At 43.5% G+C, this 13,892-nt stretch overlaps 1 protein-coding gene across 4 annotated transcripts in view; it reads right to left on the minus strand.

Moving 5' to 3' along the window:
- The window catches only part of LOC140739523 (programmed cell death protein 4-like), a 45,341-nt gene that overhangs the window by 22,511 nt on the left and 8,938 nt on the right, over positions 1–13,892 (minus strand). For all 4 annotated transcript variants that reach the window (XM_073067913.1, XM_073067914.1, XM_073067912.1 and 1 more), the window contains exons 2-3: positions 5,426–5,665; positions 1,470–1,567 (exon numbers count right to left, since the gene is read on the minus strand). In XM_073067913.1, coding sequence (XP_072924014.1) covers positions 1,470–1,567; positions 5,426–5,665 — 338 coding nt within the window. The remainder of the gene's footprint in view (positions 1–1,469; positions 1,568–5,425; positions 5,666–13,892) is intronic.

The raw sequence follows: 13,892 nt of genomic DNA on the forward strand, positions 1-13,892 counted from the left end.
TCCTATGTTTCCTCCAATTTCTCCTCCCACATATAAAAGATGTGCAGGTTGCTTGGCCACTGTAAATTACTATAGGTGTACATAGGTGGTAAAATCCACAAGTAGTTGTCAGGAATTTGGGGAAAACAGTTTACAGGGAAAGAAATCTAGTGGGGGAAAGTGGGATTTCCCTTTGAAAGAGCATAGACTCGATTGACCTAAACAACCTCTTTCAATGAAGAAAGGTCGATCTATACCATAAAACTGCTTCTGAGGACTCACATTCCTTAAGAGAACGATTGGGATTTTTTTTCTCCTGTGTTCGTGGGCAACAATTCCAATTTCATTCCAGAACAGCCCAACTCAAATTTTAAGACTGTGCATGAAGGCAGGTACATATTAATTATAGAAAATAGAGTGAACTATCTGGCAACATTGAGGAAACTGTAAAGTAAAATGGATACACACATAACAATTCCTATAGTAGGGAAGTGAAATTATTTCTTCAGTTTAAAAAAAAGATAAAGTATCTAATGAATGGGCAGGTGCAAAAATAGCTAACAAATTAAATGGGTATTGTATCAACAAAATAAATCCAGGAAGTCATAATATGTTGTTTGCGTGATGCTATTACAGCTCAGGGCCTTGGAGTTTGGAGTTCAATTCTGGCATTTTCTGTAAACAAGTATGTATGTTCCTTTCTGTGGGTGCGTGTGTTTCCTCCAGGTACTGTGGTTTCCTCTCACAGTCCAATTGATTACTGTAAATTGTCCTGTGATTACGCCTGGGTTAATGGACAATGTGGTTCAGTGGGGCCTGTTCGGCACTGTATCTTTAAATATAATTAAATTACAGTAAATGTGTATGCTGTGTAGAAAGAGACATTCCCAACCTCCCTTGATGGGCTCTGCTATGTGGTCTAGAGACTCAGCATTCTGTTCCTCACCATCAAAATTTTTGATGTCATCAAAAATCACACTAATCTGATACTTATGCAGTGGCTGTGCTGAAGCATATCTTGGGCATCCGATGTAGGGTTTGTGTGTACGTGTGAAAATGATTAGGTATGCACAGTAACACAGAGTAACTTTCACAGCACATTTTCACCTTGCTGTGTACAATCCTTTAGTTGTTACAGCTCTGAGATGTCTAACCTGTGTCCACACACAAACACAACATACTACACACACAATTAACATACAAATGCCAACATGCATTTAGTGTTCCCTAACCTTCAACCTTTGTTACAGAAATTGATTAATAATCCAGAGAATTACAACCATATCCCACAATAAACCCAAGGGATAATACAAGTGACCACATGATGAAAGCAGTAGTAATGTATAAAAACAATCCCATATCACCATTACAAAGCAATAAAATATGTAGTGATATGCTGGAGATTAAAATTACTCCATACGTCCCTAAATCGCATGCATTTCTGGCAGACTGCACTTGACTATCTGGATTCAGACCTGACCCATCAATACCTGCTTGTCGTCGTCATAGTTGGGGTCATGGATGTCTGGCTGTTCCACATCATACACCTGGGCTGCAGCGCCCCACACACCTTTGCCACCAGCGCCTCCTGTGACACACAAAAGGCCTTGATCAGATGTGCTCACACAGTGAAACGGAGCCACTTCCTGACAGACAGCAAAATTAAGAGGCAGGAGCAGGAGAACGCCATTCAACCCTTTGAGTCTACATGAACATTCAGCAAGATCATAGCTGATCTGAGCACTTTCCACCCCTTTTACCCATTACTTCTCCCCTTTACTGAGGCAAAAGAGGTAGGGGCGTAGCACTGCTAATCAGAGTTAGTATCACAGCTGCAGAAAAGGAGGGAGTCATGGAGGGATTCTCTATGGAGTCTTGTGGGTGGGGGTTAGGAACAGGAAGGGGTCAATAACTCCACTGGGTGTTTTTATAGACCACCCAATAATAACAGGGACATCGAAGAGCAGATAGGGAGATAGATTCTGCGAAGGTGCAATAATAACAGGGTTTTCGTGGTGGGAGATTTTAATTTCCCAAATATCGATTGGCATCTCCCTAGAGGAAGGGGCTTAACATAAAAACATAGATAACCTACAGCACAATACAGGCCCTTCAGCCCACAAGGCTGTACCAAACATGTCCGTATCTTAGAAATTACTTAGGGTTACCCATAGCCCTCTATTTTTCCAAGCTCCTATGAACCTATCCAGGAGTTTCTTAAAAGACCTTATCACTTCCGCCTCCAACACCGTCACTGGCAGCCCATTCCATGCTCTCACCACTCTCTGCACAAAAAAACTTACCCCTGACATCTCCTCTGTATGTACTTCCAAGCGCCTTAAAACTGTGCCCTCTCGTGCCAGCCATTTCAGCCCTGGGAAAAAGCCTCTGACTATCCACACGATCAATGCCTCTCATTATCTTGTACACCTCTATCAGGTCACCTCTCATCCTCTGTCGCTCCAAGGAGAAAAGGCCGAGTTCATTCAACCTATTCTCATAAGGCATGCTCCCCAATCCAGGCAACATCCTTGTAAATCTTCTGCACCATTTCCCTTGCTCCAGAGAGATGCCAATCAATATTTGGGAAATTAAAATCTCCCACCACAACCACCTTGTTATTATTACACCTGGGGTTTAGATGGGGTGAAATTTCTTGATCTAGAGTTCTGATCTGTCAGTGGGAGAGCATTTTGGAGATAGTGATCACAATTGTATCTCTTTTACCATAGCATTGGAGAGGGATAGGAACAGACAAGGTGGGAAAGTATTTAATTGGAGCAAGGGGAAATCTGAGGCTATCAGGCAGGAACTTGGAAGCATAAATTGGGAACAGATGTTCTCAGGGAAATGTATGGAAGAAATGTGACAAATGTTCAGGGGATATTGGCGTGGAGTTCTGCATAGGTACGTTCCAATGAGACAGGGAAAGGATGGTTGGGTGCAGGAACCGTGCTGTACAAAGGCTGTTGTAAATCTAGTCAAGAAGAAAAGCTTATGAAAGGTTCAAAAAACTAGGTAATGATAGAGATCTAGAAGATTATAAGGCTAGAAGGAAGGAGCTTAAGAATGAAATTAGGAAAGCCAGAAGAGGCCATAAGAAGGAAAACCCCAAGACATTCTACAAGTATGTGAAGAGTAAGAGGATAAGGTGTAAGAGAATAGGACCAATCAAGTGTGACAGTGGAAAAGTGTGTATGGAACCGGAAGAGATAGCAGAGGTACTTAATGAGTACTTTCTTTCAGTGTTCAGTACAGAAAAGGATCATGGCCATTGTAGGGATGACTGACAATGGACTGAAAAGCTTGAGCATGTAAGTATTAAAGAAGAGGATGTGCTGGAGCTTTTGGAAAGCATCAAATTGGATAAGTCATCGGGACCGGACAAGACATACCACAGGCAACTGTGGGAGGTGAGGGAGGAGATTGCTGAGCCTGGGCGATGATCTTTGCATCACCAATGGGGATGGAAGAGGTTCTGGAGAGTTGGAGGGTTTTGAATGTTGTTCCCTTATTGAAGAAAGGGAGTAGACATAGCCCAGGAAATTATAGACCAGTGAGTTGTTAAGTTGATGGAGAAGATCCTGAGAGGCAGGATTTATGAACATTTGGAGAGTCATAATGTGATTAGGTATAGTCAGCATAGCTTTGTCAAGGGCAGATTGTGCCTTACGAGCCTAATTTAATTTTTTGAGGATGTGACTGAACACATTGATGAAGGTAGAGCCGTAGATGTAGTATATATGGATTTTAGCAAGGTAGTTGATTAGGTCCCTCATGCAAAGCTTATTGAGAAAGTAAGGAGGCATGGGATCCAAAGGGTCATTGCTTTATGGATCCAGAACTGGCTTGCCCACAAAAGGCAAAGAGTGGTTGTAGACAGATTTTATCCTGTATGGAGGTCAGTGATCAGTGGTGTGCCTCAGGGATCTGTCCTTGCACCCCTACTCTTCGTGATTTTTATAAATGACTTGGATGAGGAAGTGGAGGGATGGGTTAATAAATTTCTCACGAAGTCAGTGAGAACACTGCTAGCTGGTCTGCACATCCTCTAAGCACTTTACCTGGAATATTGTCTGGTCCAGCAGCCTTCTGTGGGCTGACCCACGGAGGTGAATACTTTTTATAGGCACTCTATGTTCATTGTAATAAAAGCTAAAGCAATGACAGTCAAGATGGTGCTTGCATACAACACTCCTTTGGTTGATATCTTCTGGTTAGATCATGAAACCATCTTTTTCACTTTTATGACTTTTACATGAGTTTCTTTTCTTCAATGTGATTCTGAAACTGTTGAAGTCCATGTTTTGCTGTTCAGAGTTTGTTTGGGTGCTTCACGCTCTGTAGTCTCCAAGAATATTCCGGGAGGCAGAGGCAGGGTGAGCGAACCTTGTGGCGAGAAGGCTGAAAGATGGCACATGAGCTGATGTTTGACCTAATTTTGCTGATTATGGTGATGGAGGCGATTGAAACATCAAGATGAGTGTGGAATTTGGAGATTGTTTGGGTGTTCCAGCACTCTGCAGTTTCCTTGTAGCTGGAAGACTGCAGGACTAGTCAGAAGCCAACTTTTGGCTCCATTTCATCAGTTATAACTTCCACTGTTTGTCGATTAAAGTAACGAGGGAAATTGAGCATTTAAGTGAGTGCAGAGGGTAGATGCTAGCTGCTTGCCTTTAGATTGGTTGTTCTACACCGCAACGTTCCCAGGTTTTTTCAGCATTTGGATGTGGACTCGGACTGTAGACTCTCCCCCCCCCCGTCTTCAGTTTTTATATTCTGTGTTTTTTCGCTTGATCTTCTTGGTTTTTTGTGCAGGGAGGGGATTTGTGGGGGGGTCAATGTGCCCAATCTAATTTGTTTGTTTTTTTGTGTGGGTAAAGATATTGGGGTTGATGTGCCTGATCGATTTTGTTCATTTTTTTTGTGCAGGAGGAGGGAATCGGAAGTTGATATGCCTGGAATGTTTTGCTCTGTTTTTGTACAGAAGGAATGTGGGGGTTGATGTGCCTGTTCTGTTTTTGTTCATTTTTTTAGCAGGGAGGAGGGATTTGGGGATTGATGATCATGCTTTCTTTTCTTTCTTGGTTTCATGGCCACCTGGAGAATTGAAGAATTTCAGACTTGTATACTTTGATAATAAATGAACCTTTGAACAAGACAGCAGGGTAACTCTCGAGTAGCATCAAGAAAGCAAATGGGGAAAAGGAATACGCAAAGACAAATAGGAGACCTCCCCTCAGTGTTTAACACCCCAATCCCCTGCTCCCATTACCCCTCCCATCTTCAACACCCCAAACACCTGCTCCCAATTGACTTCCCCTCAGTCTTCAACACCCTCTGCCCCTGCTCCCAATAGGCTTAGCCTGTCTTGAACACCCTCTAGCCCTGCTCCCAATAGACCTCTTCTTAGTCTTGAACACCCCAATCCCCTGCTCCCAATTACCTTTCTTCGGCAAACCTCGACCCTTTCCTGATCGGGACTTCTTGTCCCCCATCTTGCCTTTGTTACCACCGGTTTCCATACTCTCAGAAAGGAATTCACGACCAGATCCGGAGTCGTGTGATGAACTCTTCCTCAGCTTCCTCTTGGCCTTGGCACTCATTCGTGCTTTGTGCAGCTCCTCCTCGCGGGTGGTTAGGGTGTCAGCATCTGCAGCCTGGCCCAGTGCACAGTCATCAACAGCTGCAAAACACCATAACACACACCGGCATTTATACTCAGCTCTATAACACAACAGAGTCAACAGTTACGACATCCAAAGCTCTGGATTAAAATTAGTGACCAAATAGTTGGTCAAAGAGGCCGTTTGAGCGAGTTCAGTGTGCAGAAGGGATACAACCCAATGGGTAATTTTACATAGTAAAAGTTAGAAATATTCAGCTGTTGAAAGGAAAACAGTGTAAATGATTCAGGTCTGAAAGCTGAAAGAGAGATAATTAGTTTTCATTTAGATAAAACTACAAGTACAGAACAAGAGCAAACACGAGGAAATCTGCAGATGCTGGAAATTCAAACAACACACAAAATGCTGGTGGAACACAGCAGGCCAGGCAGCATCTATAGGGAGAAGCGCTGTTGATGTTTCGGGCCGAGACCCTTCGTCAGGACTAACCGAAAGGAAAGATGGTAAGAGATTTGAAAGTAGTGGGGGGAAGGGGGAAATGCGAAATGATAGGAGAAGACCAGAGGGGGTGGGATGAAGCTAAGAGCTGGAAAGGTGATTGGTGAAAGTGATACAGAGCTGGAGAAGGGAAAGGATCATGGGACGGGAGGCCTCAGGAGAAAGAAAGGAGGTAGGGGGAACACCAGAGGGAGATGGAGAACAGTCAAACGACTAAATATGTCAGGGATGGGGTAAGAAGGGGAGGAGGGGCATTAACGGAAGTTAGAGAAGTCAATGTTCATGCCATCAGGTTGGAGGCTACCCAGCCGGTATATAAGGTGTTGTTCCTCCAACCTGAGTTTGGATGCATTTTGACAATAGAGGCGGCCATGGATAGACATATCAGAATGGGAATGGGACGTGGAATTGAAATGTGTGGCCACTGGGAGATCCTGCTTTTTCTGGCGGACTGAGCGTAGGTGTTCAGCGAAACAGTCTCCCAGTCTGCGTCGGGTCTCACCAATATATAAAAGGCCACACCGGGAGCACCGGACGCAGTATACCACACTAGCCGACTCACAGAACAAGACCTCACACTAGGCCAGGAACATCAGACGCTGAGCCAATTCAGCCCATGCTTCTCTCACCATTCTATTGCACTTCACAATCGTAATGCACACAACCAGCAAATGGGTCTTCAGCTCTACTGCTTTGTGACAACCACCATTCCCGGCTCCAAACTCCATTTGCCCATGTTCCTATTCGCACCTTCAAAAGTGCAAACATCTTTAAAATTTCCTAAATGTGCCTGTGTCTGCCTCCATCACTTCCTCTTGTAAGTCGTTCTATGACACCATCTGGGTGAAAAACCACCCCTTCAGGTTCCTATAAAATCTCTCCCCTCACATCTTAAACCTCACCATCCCCAACACTCCTCTTGCCTTATCTCAATCATAATTCCTTACATAAAAAGCCTCTTCTGCCCAACCCCAATATTCCTTCCACTTTCACTCAATTAATTTCCACCCAAGGCCCACCCCAATCCCCAGCCTTTCATTTATCAGCCATCTGTTCCTCACCCGAGGTTAAAAAATAGCCGGTCAGAGTGTGGCCATTTGAATAAAGTGTCCACGTATTCAGGTCACAAACCAGACCAATGTTGGGACAAGGAAAGAATTGACAGAATGCTTCTATCACTCAGATATACTCTTATACCACAGAGAGGTATAGCGAATGTTACAGTGATACAGAACTCTAGAATACCCAAACCATTTTCTTCAGTCAAGCAACTTCAGATCCCTGTCACAAACAGAACTTTGTGTATGTCCAGTGTACTAGTCAGCTCTTATACCTTTTGTGACACACACTGCTGAAGCAGAGATTAGCTGATGAACATCCAATCCAGAGACTTATGAAATTCAGTGCTGAGCTGAGGGAATGTTGCTCCATCAGGTGTGCCATCTTCAGAATGAATTATCCGAGATGATCCCACTGCTATATACTTCAGCAAACGACTGTAACAATGTGGACAAACAGCTGAGGGAGCACACAGCATTATTCCACAAACAATAAGGCAAGGAGCAGGTATTCTGGGTTCTAAAGTGAAATTAACCATGGCATTAATTTGGATGTTAAACTCCATGATTTAATGCCACATTCCACAGGGAACCACCTCCTGATATGTTACAGGAATGTCAATCCACAGAATGTGTTCAAATTTCTGGGTTTAAAAATTAAGGCTAAAAAACTGCTCAGTTCAGCCCACACTTTGTTACAACACACAAAAAATGCTGGTGGAACACAGCAAGCCAGGCAGCATCTATAAGGAGAAGCACTGTCGACGTTTCAGGCTGAGACCCTTCGTCAGGACTTTGTTATCACGCTTTGCATGAGGACCTGCATTTTCATGTGCTTTCCAGGCATACCTCAAGAAAAAACTTGAGGAAGCCTTCAAATAGTAAAAGTATTACCCCTAAGTATGCTCTGCATGCTGTTTTTGAGATTGGATGCCAGTTGGGCAGCTATAACTCCTGGACCCTCCCCACCTCCCCCAGCAGCCAACTTTCAACTTACACATGCACATAATTGCAAGCAGGGTGAGTGGCAAGGTATGGAAAGGAGCCTGACTAAATGGACAAACTATTACAAAACAAGCACCAGGTCTCAAAGCAGACGAGATGTGTGAAGCACTTGAAAAGTTTTGATCTAGCAAGGTCAGAGCCTGGGATGGGCGGTGGGTAGTGTGGGGGCAACAGTGGTTCCAAGTAAAGAAAGTACAATCTCAAACTTCAACATAAATTTATTATCAAAGTACACATGTCACTATATACAACAGTGAGATTCATTTTCTTGCAGGCATTCTCAACAAATCTGATAATAAAATCAGTGAAAGACTGCCCAACTAGGGCGTTCAAACAGAGTGCAAAAGACAACACACTATGCAAATACAAAATAAACAATAATAAATAAATAAGCAATAAATATCAAGAACATGAAATGAAGAGTCCTTGAAAGTGAGTCCATTAGTTGTGGAAACAGTTCATTGTTGGGGCAAGTGAAGTTGAGTGAAATTTTCCTCTTTGGATCAAGAGCCTGATGGTTGAAAGATAATAACTGTTCCTAAACCTGGGGGTGTGAGTTCTGAAGCTCTTGTACCTTCTTCCTGATGGCAGCAGTGAGAAGAGAGCTTGTCCTGGGTGGTAGGGGTCCCTGGTGATGGATGCTGCTTTCCTGTAACAACGTTTCATGTAGATGTGCTCAATGGTTGGGAGGGGTTTACCCGTGACTGACTGGGCCAAATCCACTAATTCTTGTAGGATTTTCCATTCAAGGGCATTGGTGTTTCCATAACAGGGTGCGAATCAGCCAGTCAATATACTTTCCAATACACACTTATAAAAGATTGTCAAAGTTTTAGACGTCACGCTGAATCTCCGTGAACTCTTAAGGAAGTGGAGGCACTGCCATGCTTTCTTCATGATTGCACTTACGTGCTGGGCTCAGGACTGGTCCTCTGAAAAAATAACGCTGAGGAATTTAAAGTTGCTGATCCTCTCCACCTCTGATCCTCCAATGAAGACTGTCTCATGGACCTCTGGTTCCCTTTTCCTAAAGTCTATAATCAGCTCCTTGTTCTTGCCAAACTTGAGTGAGAGGTCATTGTTATGTCACCACTCAGCCAGATATTCAAACTCCTTCCAAAAGCTGATTCATCATCACCTTTGATTTTGCCTATGACAGTGGTGTCATCAGCAAACTTGAAAATGGCAGTGGAGCTGTGCTTAGCTACACAGTCAGAAGTAAAAAGTGAGTAGGGCAGGGGGCTAAGCACACAGCCTTGTGATGCAACTGTGCTGATGGAGATTGTTGAGGAGATGTTGTTGCCAATCTGAACTGACTGGGGTCTGCAAGTGAGGAAATTGAGGATCCAATTGCACAAGGAGGTATTGAGATCAAGATCTTGGAGCTTTTTGATTAGTTTTGAGGGAATGATGGTATTGAGTGCTGAACTGTAGTTGATAAAGAGCATCCTGATGTATGCATTTTTGATGTATGCATATTCCAGGGTTGAATAAACCTCTGCTTGTTAACAATGCAATGATTTTAATCAGCACTGGGATTCCACATCTGAAGAGCTCCTTTCAAATTACTGACTTGTTGTTTTCACAGAGCTCGTGGTTTGTAATCTCGCACCCAAATTATCCATGGAAAGAAACCAGCATTCATGGCTCTGCAACAGGACGTGCAGGTTTCAAACCTCCTGAATGGAGGCTGGCACTTTGGGTCAGAATCTGGGGCTCTAAGTTTGAATCGAGATGATACAAACTCCTCCTGTGGGATGTGGGAAGGCAGGGAGACCTCCAGTTCCCTGACCACTAATAGATAATAGATAGGACATATAGAGAGTCAGTTACACCCACAATTCAGAACACAGGAAACTGGGTGAACATTCAGGAAGAGCAAATGGGTTAAGCAGCCAATGCAGAATAACCCTGTCGCCATCCCCCGAACAACAAGCATATTACTTTCAATACTATTGGAGGCCGTAGCGGTTTGACCTAACAGAGGAAGTTCACAGTGGTCTGATCGCTGGCACTGAATGTGGCTCTGTGACTCAGAAGGGGGAGAAGAGGTACTCTGTGGTGATATGGGATTCATTAGTTAAGGGAACGGACAGGAGATTCCTGGATGGTACGTTGCCTCCCAGGTGCCAGCGTCCGGGATATCTCAGTGGGTCTCGCATCTTAAGTGGGAGGGTGAACCGTTATGGTCTATGAGGGTACCAATGACATGGGTAGGACAAGTGACAAGGTTCTGCATAGAGAGTTCAGGGAGTTAGGTGCCAAGTTAAAGGCCAGGACCTCCAGGTTGTGATCTCAGGATTGCTGCCGTGCCATGTGCTACTGAGGCCAGAAACAGGAAGATTATACAGTTTAACTCATGGCTAAGGAGTTGGTGTATGAGGGAGGGCTAAGATTTTTGGATCATTGGGCTCTCTTCTAGAGGAGGTGAGACCCATAAAGAAGGGACAGTTTGCAACTGAATTGGAGGGGGACTAATATCCTAGAAGGTAGATTTGTTAATACTGCACAGTGCAGTTTAAACTAAAATTGTGGGGGGTGGGAACCCTAACGTCAGAACAATTAGTGGAGAGGTTGTGGGTGGCAGATGTAGGTAAGACCTCAGACAAAGTCAGGAATCAAAAGGTTGAGCTTTGTGTGATTAGTATCCTGAGCTGCGTATAATTCAATGCAAGAAGTATCACAGGAAAGGTGGATGAGCTCAGGGCATGGATCAACACCTGGAATTATGATGTAGCCATCATTGAGACTTGGTTGCGGGAGGGCCAGGACTGGCAGCTCAATATCCTGGGGTTCCATTGTTTCAGATGTGATGGAGCAGAAGAGATTAAAGGAAGAGAGGTGGCGATATCAGTCAGGGAAAATGTCATGGCAGTGTGCAGTCAGGACAGACTGGAGAACTTGACTCGTGAGGCGTTATAGGAGTAACTGAAAAATAAGGAAGATTTGACCATGTTAATGGGGTTATATTATAGACTACCAAAGGGATAGACTTAGGTAGACTTCTGAGGGACTTAGAGGAACAAATTTATAAGGAGATCGCAGACTATTTTAAGAAATGTAAGGTTAATATAGCAGGGGATTTTAACTGCTTTGAATCAGTTGACTGGACTGTATTCAGGGATTCATCTTTGAACCTGGATGAGTATGCTGCAGTTGTTACCGACTTCATTAAAACCTGTGTGGGTGAATGTGTGCCCATAAAGACCATATATAAGAATTACAGCACTGAAACAGGCCATTTCGGCCCTTCTAGTCCATGCCGAGCACTTACTCTCACCTAGTCCCACTGACCCACACTCAGCCCATAACCCTCCGTTCCTTTCCTGTCCATATACCGATCCAATTTTGCTTTAAATGACAATACCGAACCTGCCTCTACCACTTCTACTGGAACCTCATTCCACACAGCTACCACTCTCTGAGTAAAGAAGTTCCCTCTCATGTTACCCTTAAACTTTTGCCCCCTAACTCTTAACTCATGTCCCCTTGTTTGAATCTCCCCTACTCTCAATGGAAAAAGCCTATCCACGTCAACTCTATCTAACCCACTCATAATTTTAAATACCTCTATCAAGTTCCCCCTCAACCTTCTACGCTCCAAAGAATGAAGACCTAACTTAGTCAATCTTTCCTTGTAACTTAAGTGCTGAAACCCAGGCAACATTCTAGTAAATCTTCTGTTACTCTCTCTATTTTGTTGACATCTTTCCTATAATTTGGTGACCAGAACTGTACACAATACTCCAAATTTGGCCTTGCTAATGCCTTGTACAATTTTAACATTACATCCCAACTCCTATACTCAGTGCTCTGATTTATAAAGGCCAACATACCAAAAGCTTTCTTCACCACCCTATCCACATGAGATTCCACCTTCAGGGAACTATGCACCATTATTCCTAGATCACTCTGTTCTACTGCATTCTTCAATGCCCTACCATTTACCATGTATGTCCTATTTGGATTAGTCCTACCAAATTGCAGCACTTACACTTATCAGCATTAAACTCCATCTGCCATCACTCAGCCCACTCTTCTAACTCACCTAAATCTCTCTGCAAACTTTGAAAACCTACTTCATTATCCACAACACCACCTACCTTAGTATCATCTGCATACTTACTAATCCAATTTACCACCCCATCATCCAGATGTGGTGTATTTACTGTACATTCCCAAACCAAAAGCCGTGGATGAACCAGGAGGTATGTTGTCTGCTGAAGGCTAGATCTGTGGCATTCAAGTCTGGCAACCCAGGCCTGTACCAGAAAACCAGGTATGATTTGCAGAGGGCTATTTCAAGGGTGAAGAGACCATTTCAAATGAGGTTAGAGGCAAGATCAGATACACAGCAACTCTGGCAGGGTCTGCAAGACATTACTTTCTATAAAACATATCCTTCTTGCTGACGATCAACACTAGCAAGCCTCAGGGTTGTGTGCTTAGCCCACTGCTCTACTCTCTATATACCCATGACTGCATGGCCAGGCATAGCTCAAATACTATCATAAATTTGCTGATGATACAACCATTGTTGGTAGAATCTCAGGTGGTGATGAGAGGGCATACAGGAGTGAGATATGCCAACTAGTGGAGTGGTACCACAGCAACAACCTGGCACTCAACGTCAGTAAGACGAAAGAGCTGATTGTGGACTTCAAGAAGGGTAAGATGAAGGAACACATACCACTCCTCATAGAGGGATCAGAAGTGGAGAGAGTGACTTCAAGTTCCTTGGTGTCAACATCTGTGAGGATCTAACCTGGTCCCATCATATCGATGTAGTTATAAATAAGGCAAGACAGCAGCTATACTTTATTAGGAGTTTGAAGGCTCAAAAAAGTAATCCGGGAAATTATAGGCTGGTAAGTTTGACGTCTGTAGTAGGTATATTATTGGAAGGAGTACTAAGAGATAGGATCTAAAAATACTTGGATGGACAGGGACTTATTAGGGGAGAGTCAACACGACTTTGTGCGTGATAGGTTACTAGGAAAGTGGATGAAGGGAAGGCAGTGGATGTTGTCTACATGGACTTCAGTAAGGCCTTTGACAAGGTCCTGCATGGGAGGTTAGTTAGGAAGATTCAGTTGCTAGGTACACATGGTGAGGTAGTAAATTAGATTAGACATTGGCTCAATGGGAGAAGTCAGAGAGTGGTAGTGGAGGATTGCTTCTCTGAGTGGAGGCCTGTGACTAGTTGTGTGCCACAGGGATCAGTGCTGGATCCATTGTTATTTGTCATCTATATCAATGATCTGGATGATAATGTGGTAAAATGGATCAGCAAATTTGCTGATGATACAAAGATTGGAGGTGTAGTGGACAGTGAAGAAAGTTTTCAAAGTTTGCAGAGGGATCTGGACCAGCTGGAAAAATGTGCTGAAAAATGGCAGATGGAGTTTAATACAGACAAGTGTGAGGTATTGCACTTTGGAAGGAAAACCCAAGGTAGAACATACAAGATAAATGGTAGGACACCATTTACCGTGCAGTAGAACAGAGGGATCTAGGAATACAGATACAAAATTCCCTAAAAGTGGTGTCACAGGTAGATAGGGTATTAAAGAGCGCTTTTGGTACGTTGGCCTTTATAAATCAAAGTATTGAGTATAAGAGTTGGAATGTTATGGTGTGGTTGTATAAGGCATTGATGAGGCCGAATTTGCAGTATTGTGCACAGTTTTGGTCACAGAATTACAAGAAGGATATTAGTAAGGTT

This window comes from Hemitrygon akajei, chromosome 15, assembly GCF_048418815.1.
Source record: "Hemitrygon akajei chromosome 15, sHemAka1.3, whole genome shotgun sequence".
NCBI classification, from domain to species: Eukaryota; Metazoa; Chordata; class Chondrichthyes; order Myliobatiformes; family Dasyatidae; genus Hemitrygon; species Hemitrygon akajei.